General features: G+C 35.5%; 1 protein-coding gene across 1 annotated transcript; it reads right to left on the bottom strand.

Moving 5' to 3' along the window:
- Positions 1 to 10688: 10688 nt before the first annotated feature.
- LOC116889916 (olfactory receptor 6C2) lies at positions 10689 to 11627 on the bottom strand. The gene has a single exon (XM_032890734.1). It carries the CDS (start codon positions 11625 to 11627, stop codon positions 10689 to 10691), a length of 939 nt encoding a protein of 312 aa, XP_032746625.1.
- Positions 11628 to 26747: the final 15120 nt, after the last annotated feature.

The following is a 26747-nucleotide window of genomic DNA, read 5'->3' as shown; positions in this document are numbered from 1 at the left end:
TTAAGGAATGGCAAAGCATGAAAGAAGGAGGCTTTGCTTATGGCCCCCTTGCTCCCTTTCCTTCTGGTATTTTTGATCTTATATTATGTCCAATTTGACTCCTGGAGATTGGCAACAATTATGTAGGGCAGTGTTGAGTGGGGGTGATTATCTATTATGGAGGAGAGAATATCAAGAACAATGTGTACAACTAGCTAGACTTAATGCACAAGCAGGATTCCCCCAAAGAAATCTAGAAATGCTGATGGGACAATATGCTTCCCTTCCAGCCCAGATTCAATATGATCCTGCTATTTATGCTCAAATTTTTGCAGCACAAGTTAGAGCCTGGAAGTCCTTGCCTTATAAGGCAGCTGGAGAACAAATATCCAAGGTAACACAAGGGCCCTTGGAGCCTTTTCAGGAATTTGTGGATAGATTATGGCTGGGAAATTGTTTGGGGATGTTAATACCACTATGCCCATAGTAAAATATTTGGCATATGAAAATTCTAATAAATGGTGCAAGGAAGCTATTAGATCTCATAAGAATAAAAGTTTAAATGATTATATCAAATAGTGTAAAGAAATGGATGAGAATTATGTGATTGGACAAGTCTTAGCTGCAGCCATGCAAAAGGGAAATGGAGGGACCAAGACATGTTCTGGGTGTGAACAACAAGGACATTTTAAAAGAGAGTGCCCTCAGAACAAAAAGACAGGAAGCCCTGGATTATGCCCTGAGTGTTGTAAAGGCTATCATTGGTGCAATGAGTGCAGATCTAAACAAGATGTTGAGGGACAGCCTTCACACCTTCCAGGAAATGGGACACAGGGTCCACTCTGGGGACCCCAAACCAGAGTGTATGGAGCCATGAACATTTCAGTGGTAGACCTTACCCCAATTTAAGCTACTCCAGTTCTGTTTGTCCCTCAAACCAACCCCTTCATGTCAAAGACCTTGTCAGAAGTACCCCAGCCAGCACAGGACTGAACCTCTGTTCCTCCATCAGTGCAGTATTAACACCACAAATGGGACCCCAGGCACTTGGTACTGTGGTATATGGGCCCCAACCCTCAGGGAGTTTAGGCCTTTTACTGGACTGCATCAATGCCTTGAAAAGAATAAGAATTTTCCCTAGAGTGATTTACTCAGATTTTACTGGAGAAATTAAAATTATGGTTTCTGTAGAAATAGGAGTTGTTATACCTCAAAGAGATAGGATAGCCCGATTGGATTTTTGCCCCAGTTTTATACTAACAATCCTGTGTTTAAATGCACATATGGAGATCAAGTTTTCAGTTCCACTGGGCCCGGGGCATTTTGGGTGTCCTCTTTAGAGAAACGCCCGCACTCACTCTATGGGTTGGAGCAAAATCTCTACATGGGCTCCTACATACTGGAGCTGATAGTACTGTGATAGCTAAAGCCTTCTGGCCAAAGACCTGGCCCTTAGAGACATCTAGCTCCACTTTAAAGGACGGGAGACAGCTGAAAGCTCCTCAAAAAAAGCAGCAAGATTCTTAAATGGAGAGATGAGGAAGGACACAAGGGATGGTTTCAGCCTTTTGATTTAGAACAAATACCTATCAACTTGTGGGGATGAGATGTACTCAATGATATGGGGACTGTTCTAACTACTTAGCCTGTAGAAAACATAGTGAAGAAACAAGGCTTCATCCCAGGGAGAGGATTGGGTAAAAATTTACAAGGCAAACCTTATAGTATAAGTTAAGAACTAAAAATAAACACCTTCATGATAAAATAGGCTTAAGAAATTTATCTTAAGGGTCATTGTTAATAATTCTCCTCACATTAAACCTTTGCCCATCATTTGGAAGTTAAACAATCTGTTGTGAATTGAACAGTGGCCCCTGTCCAAGGAAAAATTAGAGGCAGTTCATCACAGGAACAGGTACAAGCTTGTCACATTGTTCCTTCCACTTTAAGTCTGGAGAGTGGAGATTATTACAAGATTTAAGGGTAATTAACAAAACTATGATGCCTATATACCTTAAGTCTGGTCTCCCTTCTCCTGTAGCTAGCCCCAAAAAATTGGCATGTGATAGCTATTAACTTACAGGATTATTTCTTTACTATTCCACTAGATCATAAAGATTTTGAGAGATTTGCTTTTAATATTCCTCCTATAAATTTTCAGGAGCCTTCTCATCTCTTTCATTGGGTTGTGTTACCTCAGGGGATGGCAAAGAGTCCTACTATGTGTCAGGTGTATGTAGCCTTTGCCCTAAAGCCTTTGAGGCAGAAGTATCCACAGATATATATTATCCATTATAAGGGTGATATTTTATTAGCAGTTCAAGATGAAAAAGGATTGCTGACAGCATATGCTGATTTACAAGAAGATTTGGGTGCTGCAGGGTTAATGATTGCCCCTGAAAAGGTTCAAAAGAATTTCTCATATCAATATTGAGGACATGAATTATTACAAAACGGGATTCACCCACAAAAACTTAAAATTAAATTAGATACACTAAAGACTTTAAATGACTTTCAAAAATTATTAAGTGATATAAATTGGCTTTGACCATTATTAAAATTAACCACAGGACAATAGAAGCCAATATTTGATGTTTTAAAAAGTGACTCCTCTCTAAATTCACCTAGACAATTAACTCCAGAAGCATATAAATGCTTAAATTTAGTACAACAGGCTGTGGAAGAGGCTCGCCTTAGTTATATTGATCATTCTAGGCCTCTTTTGTGTTGATTTTTGTATCTGCTCATTCCCCTACTGGGCTGTTTTGGCAGAATGGCCTTTTAATGTGGGTTTATTTACAAGCTTCACCTGCAAAAATAGTGATGGCTTACCCTCAGGCCATTGCTCAATCACTCTTCAAGCCTCAAAAAATTAGCTTACAGACCTTTGACAAGGAAACGGATCATATTATCACTTCCTATACCAAGGAGCAGATGCAGTATTTAGCCCACAGATTTAAAGATTGGGCTATTCTAATGTGCACTGCTGTTAATCAGTTTGATAACCATTATCCTGATAGTAAGATTTGTCAGTTTTTTAAAATGCATCCAGTAATTTTTCCACGAATTATTGTTAGTACCCGTACCCCTTTGCAAAAGGCTCATTTAGTGTTTACTGATGGTTCTTCCAAAGTATGTGCTGTGGTAGTGTCTGGAGGGAAGGTGGAGGTTATAAACATTCCTAATTGTTCTCTACAGCTAGAACAGTTGAAAGCTTTACAACTAGCTTCGGTAATGTTTCCTGATGAACCTTGTAACATGTACACTGATAGTGTGTATGTGTCTCAGATTGTTTCACCCCTTGAGACCACTGCCTTTGCTGCTCCTGTTTCATCCATTTGTGCCTGCTTATTACAATTAAAGACTTTGCCATGGCATCATTGGGAACCTAATTTTGTAGGCCATATATGAGGACATTCATTATTACCCAACCCATTAGCACAAGGCAAAATGTTGACTAATTTTTATACTGTCTCCATGTTATTACATGTTAATGAATAGCACTGCCTATGATAAAGTTTTATAGGCACATAAAAATTAATCTCAATACTAATTCTTTGAGGTTTCATAATGAAGTAACTAAAGAACAAGCAGCCCAAATAGTCAGTCAATGTCCCCAGTTTGCCCCATTTATATCCTCTCAAAATTTGGAGTTAACCCAAGAGGGTTATAGACTAATGATATTTAGCAAATGGATGTTACCCATATTCCCTCCTTTTGGAAATTATGGTTTGTCCATGTGTCTCATGATACCTATTCTGGCTTACTTATTGCCTCTGCATATAGAGGAGAGAAAATTAAGGATGTTAAAAGTCACTGCTTACAAGCCTTTGCCTTCATGAGAGTCCCATGACAATTAAAATCTGATAATGGTCCAGCACATACTAGTGGACCTTTTAAGAAATTTTGTGAGGATTATGATATTGTATACAAAACTGGCATTCCTTATAATCCGCAAGGACAAGCCATAGAAGAAAGATCACATTTAAAACTTAAGAATTATCTTGAAAATACAAAAACAGGGGACAAGATTTCCACACCTGCTCAACTTTCCGTTATTATTTATGTTCTAATATTTTGTTGGTAGATAAGAATAATTGTTCAGTAGCACATAGACATTGGAAAGGAAAAGGATCTAAGGAAGGTCTGGTCAATTGTAAAGATTTGACCTCAGGATTGTGGGAAGGACCTGACTCTATGTTATTTAGGGTTAGGGGTTCTGCTTGGTTTTTCCTAGTTACTGAAGCACTACACTTGGGTTCCTGAACATTGTGTACATCCTGTAGCTATAGATTCTGGTATGGTTGGAGACCTATTGGAGCCTCATGAAAGATGCTCTCATCCTGATGCCAGTGGGAATAAGGAGCACAGTTTGGTCAGTAGTGATCACCACCAATAGGACCACAGGAAATGCAGATGTCCTGTTTGTTGACTAACTGCTGGGAACGTGAAGATTCAGCTATTGTAGTTTGGGTCCATGGAGTTGTTCCTATGCCCTTGGATAATGATGGAAGATTTTCCCTCACTTCATATCATCACAAAAGAGATTTTGGTATTACTGCAGTCATTATTACTTCCATTGTCATTTCTGGCATCACCACTACCACAGCTGGTCTTGCCATTTCACAATCTATGTCTTCTGCTCATACACTGGATAAACTGTCTGAAGAAATCTGCAGCTTTAACTGTTCAGAATGGTTTGAATTCACAGACCCAATTGGGAATTCTAAACTTAAACCAACAGACTTCCTTGTTACAAGAACAATTGGATTTATTGTAGGATGTTCATATGCCTTTTTGTTCATCATACTGTTTTTGTTACCTGAATGGTACTAATGCTGGAGATATTCTTGACTATTCTTCATAGGAATTCCATGTATTTAAAGCTGCTGGGGACCAAAAAACTCTGCTGTGGTTGTGCAGATCTCAGGCATAGTTCCATTGCCTGTTGGTCATTCGGGAGAGGGTCAGCTGAACCTGAACCATCATGGGGGAAACTTTGGCATTATCACTGCTATTATAACAGTCATTGCCACTGTGACCACTTTGGCTTCAGTGTCTGGGATTAGCCTCTCCAAATCTGTTGTTAAGGTAAGCACAGTTAACAAACTTAAAGGAGAAGTTGCTGAAAATTGGAAATTCTAAATTTAAATCAACAGACAGCACTTTTACAGGAACAGCTTGACCTCATATGGCCTCCTGCTCTCCTATTTTGACGCATGTTTGTGTGACTCCAGCTAGAGTTCAAACCTAACAGTGACCCTCGGTGTTATGGCCCTTGGCACCACAGTAGTTGGCCTTTTACTTCTTTGTCACATGCATAGACTACTTACCCAGTCCCAGTCAGCGACTAAGCAAATGTTGCTCTCCTTGACATGAGACAATCCTTCAGCCAAAATCTGGCTCAGCTTTACAAGAAGGAGTTAACCTGTGACGGGCAACCTTTGGGATCAGTGCTCACCGAAGACAGAGTCTCTGAGACTGGTAGAGACTGCCAATGATGGGTAAGCATGTTGATTTTCCCATAGTGATCTAAGACAAACACTACTTTATAAAAAAAGAGTGGCTTGTTGGTCACTCCTGAGCTCCCTCAGTTTTTGCCCCCTGTTGAAGCCTTGCTGATGCATATGGAAACATTTGTTCTTAAAAAAAAGAATATCTTGGCCTTTGCTGTTTAACAAATGGGTTGTAAATCTCATAATATTGATGCTTCTTGAATGTCAGTTCCTGTTTTTATCTTTAGAGTGTAAACTTGTTTTTCCACTGTGCTTCTGGGGATTTTCCACCTGGTGGACTTGGTTTGTGAACCTCAGTAAATCTTTGGCAATATTGTAGCACAAATTACTCGAGTCTCTGTTTTCTTGTTATGTCCCCCAGGTCTACACCTGGTTCATTGTACCATGGTAGTACGGGTGCCATCAATTTATGTTTGCTTTGCTGGATGTAAATTTTTCTTAGGAATTCTATGTCATGGAAAGATTTTCTTTATCTCCCAATCATGGCAGACAACTTTACTGGGCACATTAATCTATGTTGGTCACCATAGTTTTTTTAGAGCTTGGGCAAAGGGAGGTCAAACGGATACAAATTGGAAAGGAAGACGTAAAGATATCACTATTTGCAGATGAAATGTTAGTACATATAAGTGACACCAAATATTCCACCAGAGAACTCCTACAGCCCATAAACAATGTCAGCAAAGTAGCTGGATATAAAATTAACCTAAACATCTGGTTTCTTAATAAAGATCAAAAGCCAATGAATTATTATTATGTAGATTTATTTTGATATTTCTATGGTTGATATGAATAGGGTATGTTTGAGTAGAAGACAGGATGCATGAACCAGTTTGGACCAATCCAGTTGTCTTAGATGTAATGAAATCAGGTAAACACTATGAATTTGTCTGATGTGCAGGTTATGTATCTCATCTGAAACCTGAAGTACTGTAGTTAATCTGGGACTGAGGAGGGATTGTCGAAGGGGGGGATTAAGCATCATCAATCTGATAGCCTTTGAAGTAGAATGTGTAGAATCTGGATTCAAAATCATAAACATTGATTGAAGCACAGGCATGATTAGTAGACTAGGTTACTGTATATTGGGCCCTAGTTAGATCTTAGGGCTTGGAAATGGGTGATAGAGGATCAAAAGGATTCCCATGACTAGACCTTTGAGAGGCATCAATATTATAAGAGTTATGCCTTTAAATATTTTCTCCCTTTGTTCCCTGGACCATAATCCCAATTTGCTGATATAAATTTAAATTCTTACTTTTCTCATGATGTTTAGGTGTCTTTGAAATTATTCTCATTTTTGCGTGTTGGTATAATTTAGACAAATTTCTATGTCTTATTTCTTTGGCATTTAAGATTTGGATTTATTTTTTAATTTTTTTGTATATTTTTCATACAATATATGATATATATGATCATATTCTTTTACCTAACTGCTCCCAGATTTTTCCCAACTCGTATCCACAAAACTTCATGTTCTTCTTCTCTTTCTATTCTCTTTAATTCTCCCAAACAAAAACAAAAACAATATACAAAACCAAACACTACAAAACATATCAAAACAAAGCAAAAAGCGCACATGAGGTTTTTAGATGTGTCAGGTATAGATCCATCTCATAGACTGTGCCTTAAATCTAATTTGTTCAAAATGGTTGGTTACTTCCATAACATTTGTGTCACTCTTGTACAATATCTCGAGGCAAATAACTATTATAGGTAACAAGATTTATAGATATTGATAATTAGTTTTCCTTTTGGTAGCATGCAGAATACTTTCCAGAGCTGTGAATGTTAATAGGTAAGGATGAAGAATTAGTTTATTACCAGCTTCTTTTTAGCATATAAAATAAGTAAGTTGTATCTTTAGCAATAGGACCTTATCATCAGGTTGTTGGGGATAAACAATAGACTTGTCAGTAGCCTATGATATTGAGGGGGAATTATGAGACCGCTTTGGAGAAGATTCAACAAGATGTAATTCATTTCTGGCACTATTTAGTGGCATAATATGTCTACCTGGGGCATTGTCTCCATCATTATTTGGTATCCACTTAAATTCCTTTCATATTTATGATTAAGAATCTTCTACAATGGTAGGTTTCCATCTATCATGCCACCTTTTTCCCCATTTGATAATATTTTTAATTCCCATTTATCGCTTTATATTGCTGTAGTCTTCCTTGAAAGATGCTCCTTCTTCATGGCTCCTTACTAGCTACCTAACCCCTGAAACACACATATCTAAAGGTTAAATGCTAATATCCACAAATAAGAGAAAACATGCAGTATTTTTTGTTTTGGATCTGAGTTACCTTACTTAGGATGATTGTTTCTAGCTCCACTAGTTTATTTAAGAATTATGATTTGTTTTTTCTTAACTGCTGAATAATATTTATAAAGTAATGGTAATACATTATGTAAAAATACCATAATTCAATTTCTTATCCATTTGTAAATTGGTGAACTTTATACAATGTTTCCAGTGTTTGGCAATAATTAATAGAGCAGCAATGAACATGAATGAACAAATATTTCTGTATTAAGATGTAGAATATTTTGGGTATGTCCAATAGTGGTATAGCTGTAAAATGATCCTTAGTTTTTTGAGCAACGTCCACACTGTTTTTCATAATAACACTCCCAAAAGTGATGAATTTTCCTTTTCTCACATTCTGCCAACTTTGATTTCTTGATTTTAGTCATTGTGACTGAATTAAGACATAATACTAAAGTCTTTTTAATTTGCATTTTTCTGATGCCTAAGAATGTTAGAAATTGATTTTCAGTGTTTCTCAGCATGTCGTTTCATCTTTTTAAAACTGTTTCTTTATATTTCATTTTGTTATATTATTAGCTTCCTTGATGTTTTGTAGTCCTTAGTTCTTTGTGTATTTACATACTAACTGCTGTATCAGACATATAATCAGTAAATTTTTCCCATTATGTAGACTTCTGTTTTATTCAAATGATGATATATATTGCTGTTTAGAAGTATTTACTAGCTCCATGAAATCCCATTCATTAACAGTTTTAATATCTGGATGTTATCAGTGTCCTATTCAATGTGACTGTCTCTTCTATATGATTCCATGTATTTGATTTATGTTGGTTTCCTCGACTCTTGTAGAATTGAGTTTTGTTTAGGGTAGTAGATATTGATCTGTCTTCATTCTCCTACATGTACCCATATAGTTTTCCCAACTCCATTTGTCGAAGATGTCTTTTTCCAATGTATGTTTTTGGTTTTTTATCAAAATACTTGTCCACAGAAATGTAAAATATTATCTGGAATTTCAATTTGATTCCATTGATAATGTATCTGTTTTTATGCTGATACCATGACAGTTTTATTGTTATACCTCTGGAAAACAGCTTAAAAATCTGAGACTGTCATAACTCCAGGAGGTCTTTTATTATTAAGGATTATCCTTAGCTGTCCTATTTGTGTGTGTGTGTGTGTGTGTGTGTGTGTGTGTGTGTGTGTGTGTGTGTTTCCATATGAAGTTTAAAGTTTTTACTTTAAGTTTCTGTTAATAATGTGTTGGCATTTTACTGGGGATTACATGAATTTTTAGATTACTTTTGGTAGGATGTCTATTATCACAATATTAGTCCTACACATCCATTATCATGGGATATATTTCCATCAACTTGTCTATTCTTTAATTTCTTTCTTCAATGTCTTAAAGCTTTTACTATACAAGAATTTTACTTTCTTAATTAGAGTTACCCTAAGGCATTTTTGAGGCTATTGAAAGAGGTGTTGTTTTATTGATTTCTGTTTTAATCCATTTGACATTTGTATACCAATTGTAGGTACTTATATTTAATGTATTAATTTATGCCCTGCTACACTGATGAAAGTATTTATCAATTGCTTAGCTTTTCTAGTAGAGATTTTCCTTAGTGTGATTTATGTGAAAATAATAAACATCTACACATATGGATACTTTTCTTTTGTGTGTCCTCTTGATCCCCTCCATTAGTATTATTCCTCTAAGTAAGACAAAGCGTACTATACTGAATAGGTATGGAGAGAGTGGATACCATTTTCTTGTTCCTGATTTTAGTGGAAATAGTTTGAGGTTCTATCTGGATAGGACAATGTTGTCTGTAAGATGGTTGAAGACTGCCTTTGTGACAGTTGTACTCTACATCTCTCCATCTTCTTTTATAAGGAAGCAATGCTAGATTTTATCAAAGCCCTTTTCTGCATCTAATGAGATAATGTTATTTTGTCTTTAAATCTATTTATGCTATTGATTTACATATGTTGAACTATCCCTGCATTTCTGGCATGAAGTCTACTTGATCCTGTTGGATATTCTTTTCTGATAGGTTCTTGAATTTAGTTTGCAAGCATTTAAATGAAAATTTTTATACTAATATGTGTTCATAAGGGATATTGATCTATATACCCTCAGATTCTATTTTGCATAGTAATTTTAGTAGTATAGTTATTCATTCTTCCTTGAAATTCTGCCCTGAGATTATCTGATTGCTGGATTTTTGGGTTGGGATTTTAAATTATTACTTCTATTTTGCTAGGGTTTGTGAATCTGTCAAATTCACTGGAATTGAAGTTACGGGTGATTGTGAACCAAATAGAGGTTCTGAGAAATGAAATCCAGTTCTTCGGAAGAGCAGTGCATTCTCTGAACCACTGGGCGATCTCTCCAGTCTCAGAACCTCTCTTATTTAATATTAAGAAATAATAAATACATCTTCTCAATGATTTTGGACACTTTTTATCAATATTAACTAATCACAGGGCATTATTCATTTCTCTTTCACCAACTACTTTAATTGTCTTAGATGCCTTTCTTTACATTTTAATAAATCTCTGGTAATGTTACTTTCTGTTTCAGTTGCTCTGATTTTATGCTTTATTATTTTTTGGGGGTGGGGGATAACATCGTACTAGAGAAAAAAATGGCACCCATGCGAGTACACTTTTAAATATCATTACTCTTCTTTCTTCCCTATAGCAACAGGGGAGAAAAGACCAGGCTAGAGAATAGAAAACATTAGTTTCTTGGATGTAATTTTATAGTTTCAGCATGAGTGATGATAACATATGAGTTTATTTTAAAGAATGAGCTTCATAAGGATAAGATCTGTGTGAAATATTGGGTACCATGGCAAAGATTAAATTTGAAAGGAGGTAATAGAGAATCTGTTTTCTCACAACTTCTAGCTCTTTGATATAAGTGAAATTCTCTTTACAGAGTCACTGAATGCCTGTTTCACTTGCTTGTTCCTTAAGGTATAAATGAAGGGGTTCAATAGAGGTGCAACAGAAGTAGTGAGGACTGAAACTCCTTTATTTATGGCCACTTCATCCTTGGCTGATGGCTTGATGTAGATGAAGATGCAGCTTCCATAAGTGATGGAAACCACAATCATGTGGGATGAGCAGGTGGAAAAGGCCTTTTTTATTTGCTGTATGGAAGGGAATCTCAGAATTGTTTTGATGATGTATGTATAAGATAGGATCACACAGATTAGGGTAATAATGAGTGCAAAGACAGCCACAAGTATAACCATTTGTTCTATTACCCATGTATCTGAGCAGGAGATCTTTAGAAGGGGACCTGCATCACAGCTGAAATGATCAATGGCATTGGAATTACAGAAGTCAAGTTGTAGGCCCATGCCAAGGGGTGGAATAATAATCATTAAGCCAGATACCCAACATGTGATAACTAATAAGATACACACCCTGGGATTCATAATGGCCATATAATGAAGGGGTTTACAGATGGCCACATAGCGATCATAGGACATAGCTGCCAAGAGAAAAAATTCAGTTGCTCCAAAGAGAATAACAAAGAATATTTGACTTGCACAAGCATTATAGGTAATGGTATTATCTCCACTTGAGATACTGTATAGAAATCTAGGAATACAGACTGTGGTAAAGGAAACTTCTAGAAATGAAAAATTTCTGAGAAAAAAGTACATGGGTGTTTTAAGATGGGGATCCACCAAGGTAAGGACGATGATAATCAGGTTTCCTGTTACACTAAGTATGTATGTCAGAAATAGGAAGATAAAAAGCAGAACTTGAAGTTGTGGGCCATCTGTTAGTCCCAAAAGAATGAAGGTTGTTATTGTTGAGTGGTTTCTCATTACTGACCTTTGAAATCAAAATTTTTTTAAAGTCATAGTTAGTGTAAGTCTATAAAGGACTGTAGACATGAATGCCAACAAGCCAGCCTATATTTATTTTCTAAGTTTATAACATAACAAGTGTTGCCATTTTCTGACTATCCAAAGCAGTAGTGAAAACTTTCTTAAAGGCACATGTTATTGTAAAAGAGCCAATTCTAAGGAACTGTCTTAAGGATGTCCAAATGTAGTTAATTCTTATTTAGATAGGACTTACATATAATGCTACCTGACAAGCACACAGAACATTATACTAAGACAAATTCTGAATATTGAATGCATATAGATATCTAAGAACATAAATTTGTTTCAACTGTTGATACCTGAATATTGCTTTAATTGTGAGATGTTTCTCTCCTGGGAAAAAAATTAAGGAACAAAGATGACAGCAGATTTCTTTGCACTTGCAAGATAATTGGGGTACATCTATTTTATCTATAATGAAAATGCTATGTTCAACACATCTGTAGAAGGAATGTATTCATTTTCTTTTGTTCTATATTTCTATTAGTAGACCGTGGTCATTTACTTCAAATACCTAAAAGTCACAATGCATTTTGCTATCATTAGATAGTTCTAGGCTGTGCCTTTTTTAGGATCTTCTAAAATTTTTTTGAAAATACAAATTATCTGATTGACGGAAAGGAATACATGGAGCTTCTTGGAAGGGAAGGTAAGTGGGTAAAATAACAGTATGAATCACTGACAAATCCACAAGGTATAATACTATTAAATATTTACCTTAAAAACATAATACATGTACTTCAGTTTATAAATATGCATACATAGTTTAAATAAACTTTTCTCATCTGAGCTAATGGTGCTTTCCAAGAGTCAAAGAACACATGACAAAAATTCTCAAACCAGACATAAGAAGAAGTTTTCTTTTCAGATGTCAACAAGGGTAGTCTAAGGGACTTCGGAAACATATAGCTTATTGCTATTGTACCCTTGTTCCCAGAGATGGAAGTAAGTACTGCCTATTCCTCAAGATAGCATAAACTTCAGAAATAGGCCAGAAACCCTTAGCTGGAACTGACCTAAACTTATCATCCCTGAGGATGAACATTTAAGGTACTAGAAGGCACCATATAAACTTTCAAAGGAAGAAGGCAAATAATAGTCCCACTCTGCTATGATGCCTATGAACTACATCAATGACCAGTCTAGCACAATAGCCCTATGGGCACAGTAGTAACATATATGTCTTTGCAATGACCAACAACTTCCTAATTGAACGTAGGACCCATTCAACAGGAGAGATAACAAGCATGCTATTGGTAACATGGTCGACTACTCAGTACTAGTGAAATCATGGTTATTGGTAGAGAATCTAAAACCACTAATTTACTATAATAGCATAATAGCCAATAAAGGTCTATAAACATGTGTTCATATACTTACAGTTAAATGCAGTCTTCACCACTCATCAAGGAAACTTCTCTTTGCAATAGATGGAGACCACTATAGAAAACTACAACCAATAAGTAGGAAGAGTTGTGGAACCCAGTTCTAATAGATATATCTACAAACCACTCACATATCTAAGGCTAATGGTACATTGCAGAAGGGTGGGTGGAAAGATTATAAGAACCAGAGGATACAGCACTTTGCTGTAAGGTTGTGTCTCCCGGTAACATCAGAAGCTACCTATAATATCTCACTAACATGATATGTGTTTGGGGTTTGTTTTTACTTTTTACCTACATGCCTTCAATTTTGCTAGCATTGAGCACTTGCAATTCTTGCTCGTGCATGTACACACATATAACATGTTTTGATGGACTGATTCATATTAGTTCCTCAGGGCTTCCCTGGGACAATATTTCCTTAATAGAAACTTTATGTAGCCACCTAGAAAATGTAAATTTTTCTATGTATATGATTTAAAGTTTGACAATTTTGTATTGGACAACAAGTAGAGGCTTATCCTTAGAAGAGGTATTTCTCTTTCTCCTACAGTCCAGTAAAAGCACCCTCTTTACAGCAAGTGGGAACTAAACACAATGTAGTAATCATGGTGTAGCCCAGCTCCAGTGGATAGATACAACACCACAGCTCCTACAATTACAGCTCAAAGAACATCATGGAAAAGGGAATGTAAATATTGTAAAAAATAATACCAGAAATGTTCTTTCTGAAAATGTCTGCACAAATAAGACTGGAACAATGATAATATCTTCAACATGTTAATATGGAAGGAGAAAAACTTTCTTAAGTTCACCGTTAGACAAAGAATTACATGCTCTATATTTTGATGCTTTTAAAACTATGCCCAGCACAGAGAACACACTTCACAATTTTATTAAATTTATAAGTGACTAAAATTTAAATTTTATTTTAAACTTTTAAAAGGTATTTTCAGATACTCCTCATAGCTAAAAGGCTCCTACTACAATGTTAAGAGAAATTTTGCTGATATTACATAGAAGGTAGTGTTTTTGAAAAAAAAGAAAATAATGAATAAAACTTTGTTTAATTTACTTTCCGACCTATACTCTAAAACATAGTGCTGTCTGTCATAATGATACTCCCACCACCTTTATTATTACAATCAGAATGTAATTAGTTAAATGGATTTTTTATAGAGTATTGATTCTATTCCTTATGCCAGTATTGGAATGTTCACTTAACTGTCCATTTTTTCACTCTTCAATATCTACTTCAGTGAGCAGTGTTTCTAGAAATAAAAATCCTTTACATAGGGATAAGTGAACAAACCTATTTTGAATAATGGAAAACAATATCATCCTGTACACATCATTCAAAAAGTACTCAATTCTAAAAGTTTGTTATTCTTTTTTGTTATTTTATTTTACCTCAACACTATAAACTTGTAATGCATCAAAAATATTATTATAGTCTAAATATTCAATTACCTATTGCTTGTTAAAGTTAAAGTCACAAACCTTTTATATTAATGAATCATAGTCTTCTGCAATGACTGGGAATCAGTTAAAGCATTCACTATGAAATAGCTGGGCAAGAAAAGCTTAGATTTTTAGGAAGGTTACTTATTTATATTTTTGTCTTTTTCTGCTGTACCTGGTACAACTTAAGAAGTATAATCATACTTAAATATGTTGCAATACAGAATAGCTTAGATAATTGGAATCAAACAGTAGAAATATAATCTGACTAATCAGATTTCTATCAACTAATGTTATATGTATAAATTCTAATTCTTTGTTACCTAAAAAGGAGATATTAGCAAATAATAATTCTAAGAATTTGTGTTTGAGAAAGCAACCAAAAAAAGGGAGAGATTTTCAAAGCACATATTGGAAAGAACCAATTTCCAGTAGTCAAAACCTCAGCAATTCATTATGTCGATGGACAGAAAACATGAATAGGCATTTCTCCAAGGGGACACAAAATGGCCCAACACACATGTGAAGAGTCCATCATTAGTAATCGTCAGAAAAACACAAGTCAAAACTATAATTGGATGTTACTTCATACCTACTAGGATACTATTACCAATACAAATACATACTGTATTGTGTATATGCAGAATTTGGAACCTTATACAATGCTAATAGGAATCAACTACAGGGAATATTTTAAAAGATCCTTAAAAATCAAAGCTAGGATAGAATCTAGCAATACAATCCAAGAGTGAATTAGTTATTAAGTAAATATCTGATTCATGTGAGTATTACAGTGTAATTCATAAAAGACATGCTGTAGAAATGACCCAAATATATACCAACAGATAAATAGTTTAAAATGTAGCATATACCTACATGGAGGAGTATGAGATCTGTTAAACTTACAATATGCAATAAAGACAAACCTGAAAGACATTTTAATGGGAATTATCTAGCTAGAGAAGAATGAATAAATTGATGTAAGTGAGGTATCTGAAATATTCAAACACACAAACTCAAAGGGAGAGGGAGAGAGAGAATGTTTGAATAGAAATGACCCCAGACATTTCGATGGGGTGTTGTTCAACAGCTTTAAAATTTTAGTACAAGAATGAGGAAGTTAGGATCTGCTGCACTATAATGTTCCATGATTTAAATTTTCTTACTGTACACTGAAAAACATTAAGAGAAATGTTATCGTGTTAAGTTGTATTACAGAATAACAAACCAAGGATGCATATATGTTTTGTCTTCATTGTCATGGTGGTTTCATGGAAATTTATAAATGTCCAAGCCCATCAAATTGATTCATAATTATCTTTGCAATTATCTGACTCTATCTCTAGTACTTCATTAAAGCTGTACAAAACAAGGTGTATAGCACTATTAAAGTGAACTGTAACTTCCTTAATTATTTATAGGTTGTGACAGATACTACACAGTGGCATCAGTTCCTACATACACTGCTCTCTGTCTCTTGTTAATAAGCTGTTATTCAATCCAATCTGCTATTACCAGCATCCTTTAGAAAAGTTCTATGCTACTTATTCCGAATTTCCACCCAAGTAGGGTGGCTTTTGAAATTATCCCCCCTTTCTATTTGATCCTTTCCCAAACTTTAAATTTAACAAGTTCTTTACCTATTTTTCTTTTTGAAACAATTATTTTTAGTATTTGTAATATTTGTATATGAGTGAGTACATTGTTCCTACATCAGAAGACGAGTCCTTCAACTTTCTAACTTTGCAAGAATTTTATTTTCTCAAAAATCTTTTTGTAAGTACAGTATAGAGAAACTTTTGATAAGGGTCATGCTTACCTTATAACCTTATCTCTCCATGGTCTTCTTTATGAACCTCTAGCTTTCTTTTGTGTAGCTCCTGTGGCATAATGATTGTGTATATTTGTTACATGGAATGCTCCAATCTGACACCCTCTTGGCTCTAGTATTTCTGGGGAGTGAAGAAATCTCTAGCCTTCTTACATTAGAAGATATTGTTTTATTTTATGTTGCTTTTCCCTTTTTTTAATTGTTGGGAAATATGAAACAAGTTTAAATGAGTTATCTACTCTGGTTTCTACTTCTTGACTAACAGTTGATTAGACTTCTTAAAACTTAATTTGTACTAAAATTCTGTCAGCAATTTTATTTTATCCTTTACTTTCAACTTCCAGACATGCCTTTAATTGACTAAGTTATTAATTATGTGGAATTTTGAAAAGAATATTATCAAAAATACTCGTATATGTTTACTCTAGAGAATCAGTCAGCACCCCTACATTTTTACAAGGAAATAGAGGAGTAAGTTTTGATAGTAACTAAAAAATTAGAAACTAGAATATCTGAAGAATATCATTCTCAAGAGTATCATAAAACATTAATTCGTGGAAATCATTTAGGCAAAAAAAAATGTTTGCTGTTCAACCATGACCTATCATCTATGTCTTCTATCACTGCATATTTATGTCATAAGCAGTCATCTAAATCATATGTATTCATTATATTTGAGACACAAATGAAAGGCTGTTTTTTGTTGCTCTTTTTACCTGCATTAAATTTCTCATTTTGTTGATGTCATTTTTTACTTTTGGCGATATTTTTCAGCAAAAGTAAGAGCTAGACTTATGATCATAGAATAATATCCAATCCTCCTCATGCAGCATTAATTATCTATAGCAATTTTTATATATAACATGAAAACTTACATAACCTGCAAGCACAATCTCCAAGGTTCTTTCTGTTTCTTCATCCATCACTGAATGAAATGATCATGGCCCCCAGGAGAAGACAATTAGTTTGTTGTACAAATGATGTGTTACTTATTATATGCTTACAAATATTACTGCAAGTAATCTCAGCCCTCTGGGTGTGGAAAAACAAAATTGTCCTTCTTAGAGACATGAGTCTTATAAATCCCATAGGGAACATATAGAATAGCTCAGTTCCTTTTCAAAAGATTGTCCCAGGGAAGTGGACACTTTTACAGAAAACTTGGAGGGTTGGTGTTGATCTGAAAGAACTTGTACTGAAATGTTGACCAAGCAGACCAGCCAGTGTCATACAACTACAACTTCCCAAGGGTTATCAAAAAATCCAAAAATGGAAGTTTTCATTTTGGATAATTCTTAGTTCCCTTAGGAATGGTATTAGTGGTAATCTCTTATTGGCAAATCAATATCCATCATTTTTTACAATTGTAATTTGTCATTATTATACTTTCATTGCATTAAATCATACTTGCTAAGAGTACATTTAGTTATCTTTTCCTTGGGTGCTGGTAGCCACTGACACTTTTATGCTCTGTAAAATTTTCCCTTTTCAGTATATTGTTCAACTTGAATAATAAGTTACATTGTCATGCATTCACCACTTAGCTGTCTTTATTCAAGGGTTATTTATGTATCTTTTACTTAATTTCTTATTTGCTTTACTTACTGAAAAACAGCATGTTCCTAGTACCCTTTGTTAATCCATTCATGCATTAATGAGCATGCTGCATGTTTCCAGTTGGGGTAGGTGTAAATTATGCCATTATAAGGCTGGACATAGTAAGGTAGCAAGTGGGTAGGCTTGATGTTCCCCTTCCCCCATACAAACATGTGTGCACGTGCGCGTGCACACACACACACACACACACACACACACACACACACACACATACACACACACCTGGGCAATCTGAAGGGCAAGGGCCTAGAGTCATGAAAGCATGTGAGGAGGCTCTTCCTCTGACCATCTGCAGTACTTAGGAAATTAGGTATTGGACAGCACAGCAGACCTGGCCCTGGTTGAGGGAGTGTGGATGATTCGGTGCTATGGATGTGGCAGAGCTGGCCTCACTACTAGTCTGCCATGAAGTAGTGTAGGGTGATACTATGTTCCTTGTCCTTTGCCACTTGGGGTAGTCTGGACTGCTGGCAGCGAGGTTATGAGAGTGGGAGAGCTAGCCCTACTTCTGACTAGCTGTAGCATTCAGGAGAATGGGCCCTGCACCTAGCCAGAACAGCAAAATGGAGCTGGCCTTGATGGTGAATGTGAAACATCCCTGAGTGTGTGAGAGTGGATATGGCCAGATCCAAGGTTCTGAATTGGCCTATACCAAAATGTACATCATCTCTGAACTGTTGGAGCACATGAAAGAGTTAGTCCTACTGATACAAAGCTATGGTATCTCCATGACACAGGGCAACAAAAGGTTAACCGAGAGTCCAATGAGGATCCAATATTGACAGTGTCACAAGATCCAGAGATCTGGAACCTGGCCAATGACTCATTGCAATGAACATTTGCAAGTGAAGATATGTGGACAGAGGAGTATACTGTGGGGCACACTGTGACACACTACAGCATCCACAAGATGTTTTCTGTTTTCTTTGCTTTAATTTTTTTGTTTGTGATTCTGTTTTCTTCTGGAAGGGAGATTGCAAAGGTCGAGAGCAGATATGAGGGAACTGGGAAATTAGGGAGACTGGGTACATGGTGTAAAACTCCCAAAGAATCAACCAAAAGTTTAAAAAAACAACAACAACAAAACAAGCAAAGACCTGGGCATATAGTTCTTATGTAGGCAAAGGTTTTATTGTTTTTGATAATTTTAAATTAAATATAACTATCTTCTTAGCACTTCCATTTTCTCTCCTACTCCCTCTTAAATTCACAATCCAATATATACATATACATTTATATTGTTTTATATATTATATATCATGCATCTCAAATCATGTATCAAATACCATATATCACATATCACATATCATATATCATATACAATATATCACATATCATATACCATATGCCATATATCACATATCATATATAATATATCATATGCTATATACCATATATCAGATATCACATATCATATATCATATCATATATTATATTATCATCATATGTCATCTATCATATCCTTTATTACAAATACACACATACATATATGGACATCTGAATAAATATGTAAATACACTCTGCTGAATCCCTTTAGTGTTTCTCGTATGTAGGACTTACTAATTGATGTTGGATAAGCAGTCAGGAAGTTTATCCATTGGACAGTGTAATTCCCCCTCTCTTCAGTAACTGTTAATCGCCTGTCATCCTCATCTAGGAATGGAGATCCATGAGATTTCCTCCATCCATGTTGGTATATCAGTTGGTGTTGTCACTCTGTTCAAGTCTTGCTTAGAAAGTCATTTGTTGAAATTTCATGAATGTCACTTTTCTGTCACATCTAGAAAACACAATCTAATGGCAGACTTCCTGGCCCTCTGTCTCTTAATATCTTTTCTCTCCTCTCCAACATGACTCTTAAGTGTGGCAGTGGTTTGGCAGATTCATCGTTTCAGGCTGGGCAGTTGCTCTCTGTATTTTGACCATTGTCACTTTCTGTAATGGTCTCTGTCTTCCTTAAAAAGAAGTTTCTTGTATGTAATATGTGATCTACATTTAACTATAGGTATAAAGTTAAACATTTAAAAATACTAAATATTTGTGAAAGCAGCAGATGTAGATTCACGTCTAAGACCAACAGACTCATGGTCCAGAGGAAGCTGACTAATTTATAATTTTGTGTGATTTCCATCCTAATGAGTGGGTCTTTAGCCCAATAAGAGCTTTACAAGTGCCACCACTATACTTTTATAGATCTTACTTGCTGTTCATTGTTACTCATACTATCACATTTGGATTGATATAATTTCATGACACCTTGCACAGAACTTTCCTATACTGTGAAAGACAGTGCTCAGTGGAAAGGGTTTGGGTAAGTACCAGTCCAGTTCCTCTGAGACCTACAAAGTATTTGCAAATTTCAACAGCAGAAATTTACCTTCCTAAGTTTTTAATGCAGTTGAGATAGAATCTGAATTATTACTGCTAGGTTGTGTAATATATACAAACTACGATTTTAAGTACAGTGCTAATTGATCTTGAAAAATGACCAGTGTAAGCACTTCATTAGCAAGAAGGGAAAATGTGAGAATTCTCATTTTTACCAGCACTGGGTATAGTTGTTGTTTTGTACTTTGATCATATTAGAATGTATTTAGTGGTAATATTTAGTTTCTATGTGCAATTATCTAATGAAAATAATACTAAATATGTTTTATTTATTTAGAAAATGTTTGTTTATGCCTTTGATATTTATCTGTGCTGATTTATTTCTGTTTTCAAGTTGGAATGCTCCCATTTGGCTGAATTTTCAGATTTTCTTGCTTACTGTAACGAAAATTCTTTATCAGGTATGTCTTGCCACTATTTTTTCAGAAGTGTTGCTCTTTGTATCATCTTGATAGCAGATTTTACATATATTTAATCACAATGATGCTTTACCCCTGCATTCTTTGCATTGTTGATGTTGATTTTGCTATTCTTCATATGAAAATATATATTTATTATTAGTTTTAATTTTTATGCTATGTATTTTGCTCATATATTTCTTCTGTCTCAGATCCTCTCAGGTCTTCCCAGCCTCCATACCTATTCAACTTTATGTTCTCTCTCTCTCTCTCTCTCTCTCTCTCTCTCTCTCCATGTCTCTCACAAAGAAACAAACATACAGCACAATGACAAAAAAAATACCAAACTGAACCATAAAACACAGATCTATGGAAGCCTTTGAATTTGCCAACTACGCCATATCATGGGCCTTGCTCTGGAGTGTGGTTGACATACCTAGCATCACTCCATTGAAGAAATTCAAATTCCCCTTTCCCAAAAGGTATCAATTGCAATTAGATTCTCATGTATGGATGTTACTTTGTGTTCACTTCCTTTTCTTCATGCTCAGATATTGTTCGGTTTGAAATTTTACAGGTATTGTGCATGGTGTCACAGTCTCTGTGAGTTTATATGTGTATCCGTTCTGTTGTTCCACGAAGATGCTTCCTTCTTTCTTTCTTTCTTTCTTTCTTTCTTTCTTTCTTTCTTTCTTTCTTTCATTCATTCTTTCTTTTTTGGATTTTTTATCTATATTTCAAATGTTATCACCTTTCCCACACACACTCCTTCCCGCCTCCCTGCCCTTACACAAGGTGGTCAAATGTTGGCAAGACCAAGGGCTTCTCCACCCACTGGCCTCCAACAAGGCCATCCTCTGTTACATATGCATCTGGAGTCATGGGTCTGCCTATGTGTACTCTTTGCAAGGTGGTTTAGTCCCTGGGAGCTCTGGTTTGTTGATTTTGTTGTTCTTATGGAGTTGTAAACCCCTTCAGCTCCTTAAATCCTTTCTCTAACTCTTCCAATGGGGACCCCATTCTTGGTTCAAGAGTTGGCTGCAAGCATCCACCTCTGTATTTGCCATGCTCTGGCAGAGCCTCTCAAGAGACAGCTATAATCAGCCTCCTATCAGCATACTCTTCTTGACATCAGTAATATTGCCTGGGTTTGGTGGCTGTTTCTATATGGTTTGGATCCCCAGGTGGGGCAGGCACTACTTTCTTATAGTTATCAACAAACCCTTTCTCTACAATCTTTGTGCCTCTTCTGCTTAAGTTATACTTACTTTGTGTCCTGATATGTGGTAAGTTTTGAAAACAGTTCCATGGGCTGCTGAAAAGAAATGATATTCTTGCATTTTGCGGGAATGTTCTGTAAACGTCTTTTATGTATGTTCGATTATAACATTTTTCCATAATTTCTTTGTTTAGTATTTCCCTGGATGGCCTGTGTATTGCCATAAATACAATGTTGTTGTCACTCCATGTTCTTCACCAGTAGGCTTGTTTCTGAGTTTCCTTGGAAGACCTTTGGGATGGGAACCAGTCACCAGTGGCTCAAGTCTAGTGACCAAGAAAGGAAGGGCTGGGCCCACACCCAGGTCTACAGACATGAGTATTCACTCTGAAATTAGAAGAATTTGTGTCACCAGAGCTGGTGGTATCTGCATGGATTGGTCTTTCAGTGCCTTGTGGGGTGGATGGATGTTTTAACTACTTGTACAGTCTGGAGCTAAGTTTGAATAGGCAGTTGCAGTTGGTAAAATAGGACCTTACCTCAGGGATCCAGGCTGGTAAGTGTGTGTGTAGTCAGATCTCAGAAATGTCTTGTTTTGTAATAACTGGCTATATTTAGTAATAAGTATACAGACACACATATGTACAACACATGCATACACACACATTTAATATACAAAAATTCAATATATTTTATTAAAGTAAGTGATGTTTCAAGTAAATCATAGTGACTCCAGATATGTAATACTCCTTAGTTCCACAGTCCTTATTTTACCAGAGATGTAAATCTCGCAACATGAGAATTGTCTGTGACAATCTTGTGTTAAATCAGTGGGAAGGCAGGTATTGCAGCATGAGGTTTCTTTTGTAATTGTGACCAACTGATTAATGACTATCTCTACAAATCATCCAATTAAAACATTTCCATAAACTTCAAAACAACTACACAAAAACCAAAAAGTTAAAAGAAATGCTTAGGAAATTTCTCATTAGCTTTGAGAATTCTTCACACATTTTGAAGAAATAATCTTTATAACTTACTGATTTGTGAATATTTTTTCCAGTTTTATTACTTGCATTTCATTCTCTGGACAGTTATATTTTTATAGACATTTAAAAATATTATTTCCATCAGTTCTTCAGAATTTTTTGAATCGAACATTTTACATGCAAATAAACTGTTTTTGGAGGGAACACATTGTCAAAATATACTGTATAATTTTTTTCCTATTTTATTACTTCACTTTAAAATAAAATTTTAATAATTGCCATATTTGCAATGAGTATACATATGACATTCATACACAAATAATGTATTTTTCTCATAGCCACCGCTCTGCCATGCTCCCTTTCCCCTGTTCCCAGTTATGTTGATCCCTTCCTTCCTTCCTTCCTTTAAATATTACTGCTTTCATGCCCTATATATGCATGTATAGATTTGTGTATATATAGTTATATGTCTATTCATGTATGCACACTATTTACTATATAGTTAAATCTAGGTCTGTGGAAAGAAATGATACACTGTCTTTCTCCCTATGCTTTATGTCCTCTCCTTTCTCAACATATTCTATGTTCCCAAGAAACAACACATACACACACACACACACACACACACATACATACAAACATACATACATATACACACATTCACACATACATACACACAAATACACAAGCATGCATCCACACACATACACACATATAAACACACATGCATACGCATTGCATACACACATACATACACATACACATTCACACACATGCACACACATCTAGATACTGCATATGTCTAAATATATAGTATTCGTCTTTCTGAATCTGTCATATTTTATTTGCTAAAATGAGTACTAAAATCTTTCTCTCATGTTCCTTTAAATGACAGAATTTTGTTTTAATTTGTAGATGAATACAACTTCACTAAATTTATAATTTTTTTTCATTTTTATTGGTTATTTTATTTATTTACATTTCAGATATTATTCCCCCCTCACTATTTTCCTTTCCCAATGCCCCTATCCTATTCCCCCTTCCCCTGCTCCTATGAGGGGCTCCTCCACCCACCCTCCTACACCTCCCTCAGTGCCCTAGCATTCCCCTACCCTGGGTCATAGAGCATCCATAAGATCAAGGGGCTCCCATCTCAGTGATGCCCAATAAGGCCATCCTCTGCTACATATCCAGCTGGAGCCATGGATTCCCCCATGTGTACTCTGGTTTTAGCCCCTGGGAACTTTGGAAGCTTTTTATTCTAATTATATATTATGACAGTAGATAGTTAAAGTGCTTTAATGCTCCTCCATGTGGGTCGTGCTCCCTGCCACCTCTAGAGTCCTCTAGATTCATGGCTAATACACACAAACACACACACACACACACACACACACACACACACCACACACACAAACAGACACAAACAGACACACACACACACACACACACACACACACGCACACACACACACACACACAGAGCAGTTAATTATAAATCCCTTGACTAACTCAAAGATTGGGCAGTTCTAATCCTCCCTGCTGCTTGCAAGCACTCTCCTCTAGTCCTTCTGAGTTAACATCTTTTAAAATCTGTATTTCTTCTCTGCTATCCCAAACACAATTGAGGAAGTGGCCAGTGTGGCCACTTTCCCTGATTCTCACATGTTGATAGGCCTTTAGGGCTGTTCTTCATTCTTCCTTGCCATGAAGATCTCTGCCTTCCTCTCTTCCTGCTCCTATACCTCACAAATCCAAAGGTCCCGCCTCAGTCTACCTGCCCAGCCACTGGCAGTTGGATCTTTAGTGATTGATCAAAAACCAATTGGGGACAACGACCTTCAGCATTTGGACACACAGATTCCCAATTTGGGGGGACTGTATTTATTCCAAACACTAGAACCAATCTCCAACAATATATTCTTTCTTATATTTTCCATAAAAATTTTTACTGTTTTAAACTAACATATATTTATTATGCTTTTCCACTTCCCCTTTCCTATATCCCTTTTACTGTTTAATTTTAAGATCATTATTTTATCACTCCTGCATTTTCTCTCCTCCTTCCAAACCCTGGCATACATTCCTCCTTGTTCTCTTTCAAATTCATGACCTTACTCTTCTTAATTGTTAATAGATACATGTATGTATACATATATATTCCTGTAACCTTCTCAGTTTGTATGTTACTCAAATGTAAATTTATGTCTGAAAAAAATTAAACAGGAAAATAAAAATAAATCTTTTAAAAAGAATGCTCTATACAATATTTTTATTTTTTATATTTTTGAGTTTGGTGATATGATAAATGACTTAATTTACAAATTATTTAGTGTAGTAAAGACTAAATATCTAAAAGTATAGATGTTTAGTTTAGGTACTATTAAATTTGATTTATTATATTTTGTTGAAAAACTTTGTCTCAACTTGTTTCCTATATAGCTGAGCATAATTTTGAACTTCTTATTCTCCTACCTCTATCTTTCAAGTGAATGGATTTAAGTTGTACACCACAATGCACTAGAACTTGAGGCTTCCTAAATGCTAAACAAATACTTTTTCCTCTGATCTTTATCCTCCCCAACTCCCTCCTGCTCCTTGTAAAATAATTCTTTGAGAAGTTTGTTCAATGTATTTTGATCATATTCATCCCCCCCATTTCCAGATTCACCACTTTTTACCATCCTATTCAGCTTTGTGAATTTTTTCCCATCAGATAATTTATGCTAAGCAAATAATGTTGGGTAAGTAATCTTCTGTCAGGGCCATAGAGACTTATGAGGGCCCACACTTTTACGTAAAACTGACTCTTTCTCTCCTAGCAGTGTTCAATTTTCAGTACACCCTCCTGTCTACATACTGGGATATGGTCTGTTTCAGATGTGAACAGATCTTGTACAAGGTATTACCCTCCAGTGGCATCATCTTTGCAGTGTCTTTTCAGTGTCCCTACTGTGTGCAGAAGACAATGTTTCCTTGTAGCAATCTACCACCTCAGAATCTTAGATCTTTTCTGTACCCAGGTTGTATTACATGCTCCACATTGGGCTGTCTGTCCCTTTAATTTTAATATAATTGTGTTTTTATATTTAAATTTAGTTTTTTGATAATATGTGTTTTTAATTCCTTTTTAACCTCAGTCTTTTAATTGATAAGGACAAATTTGTCACATTTAAAGTAATTTTTGATATAATTCAGATAATATCTCCTATATTTGTAGTTTTATACTTATTTTGAATACTTGTTTTACATTCTTAATAATAAAATTTATTTGGTTTCTTTTATCACCAATGCTAGTGTATCATATGAAGGAACCCTCACCACCACAGTATTAAGAATTGGACATCGGAAACCAGGAAAGGGAATAACACTCGAAATGTATATAAGAAATACTCAAGTTAATAAAAAAAAAAGAATTGGACATAGGCCTGGGGAATTTAACCGCAGACACAGACATAGGTCATTCATGCCAAAGCTTTACTGAGTTTCACAGAATATAAACACTAAGTCCACCATGTAGAAAACCCTGGAAGCACAGTGTGGAAAAACAAGTTTACATTCTCAGGATAAAAACAGGAACATGGAAATGACAAAATCAAGTTTATATTCTCAGGATGGAAACAGGAATATGGAAATGGAAAACCAAGTTTACACTCTCAGGATAAAAACAGGAACTGACTCAATGGTGTTACCTCCCATTGGCGAAACAGCAAAGGGAAAGATGTTCTTTTTTTAAAAACAAAAGTTTCCACATGGTCATCAAGACTCAG

This window comes from Rattus rattus, chromosome 1, assembly GCF_011064425.1.
Source record: "Rattus rattus isolate New Zealand chromosome 1, Rrattus_CSIRO_v1, whole genome shotgun sequence".
Lineage (NCBI taxonomy): Eukaryota > Metazoa > Chordata > Mammalia > Rodentia > Muridae > Rattus > Rattus rattus.
The sequence above is the reverse complement of the archived record's forward strand: the minus strand, read 5'-3'. Positions and strand labels throughout refer to the sequence as shown.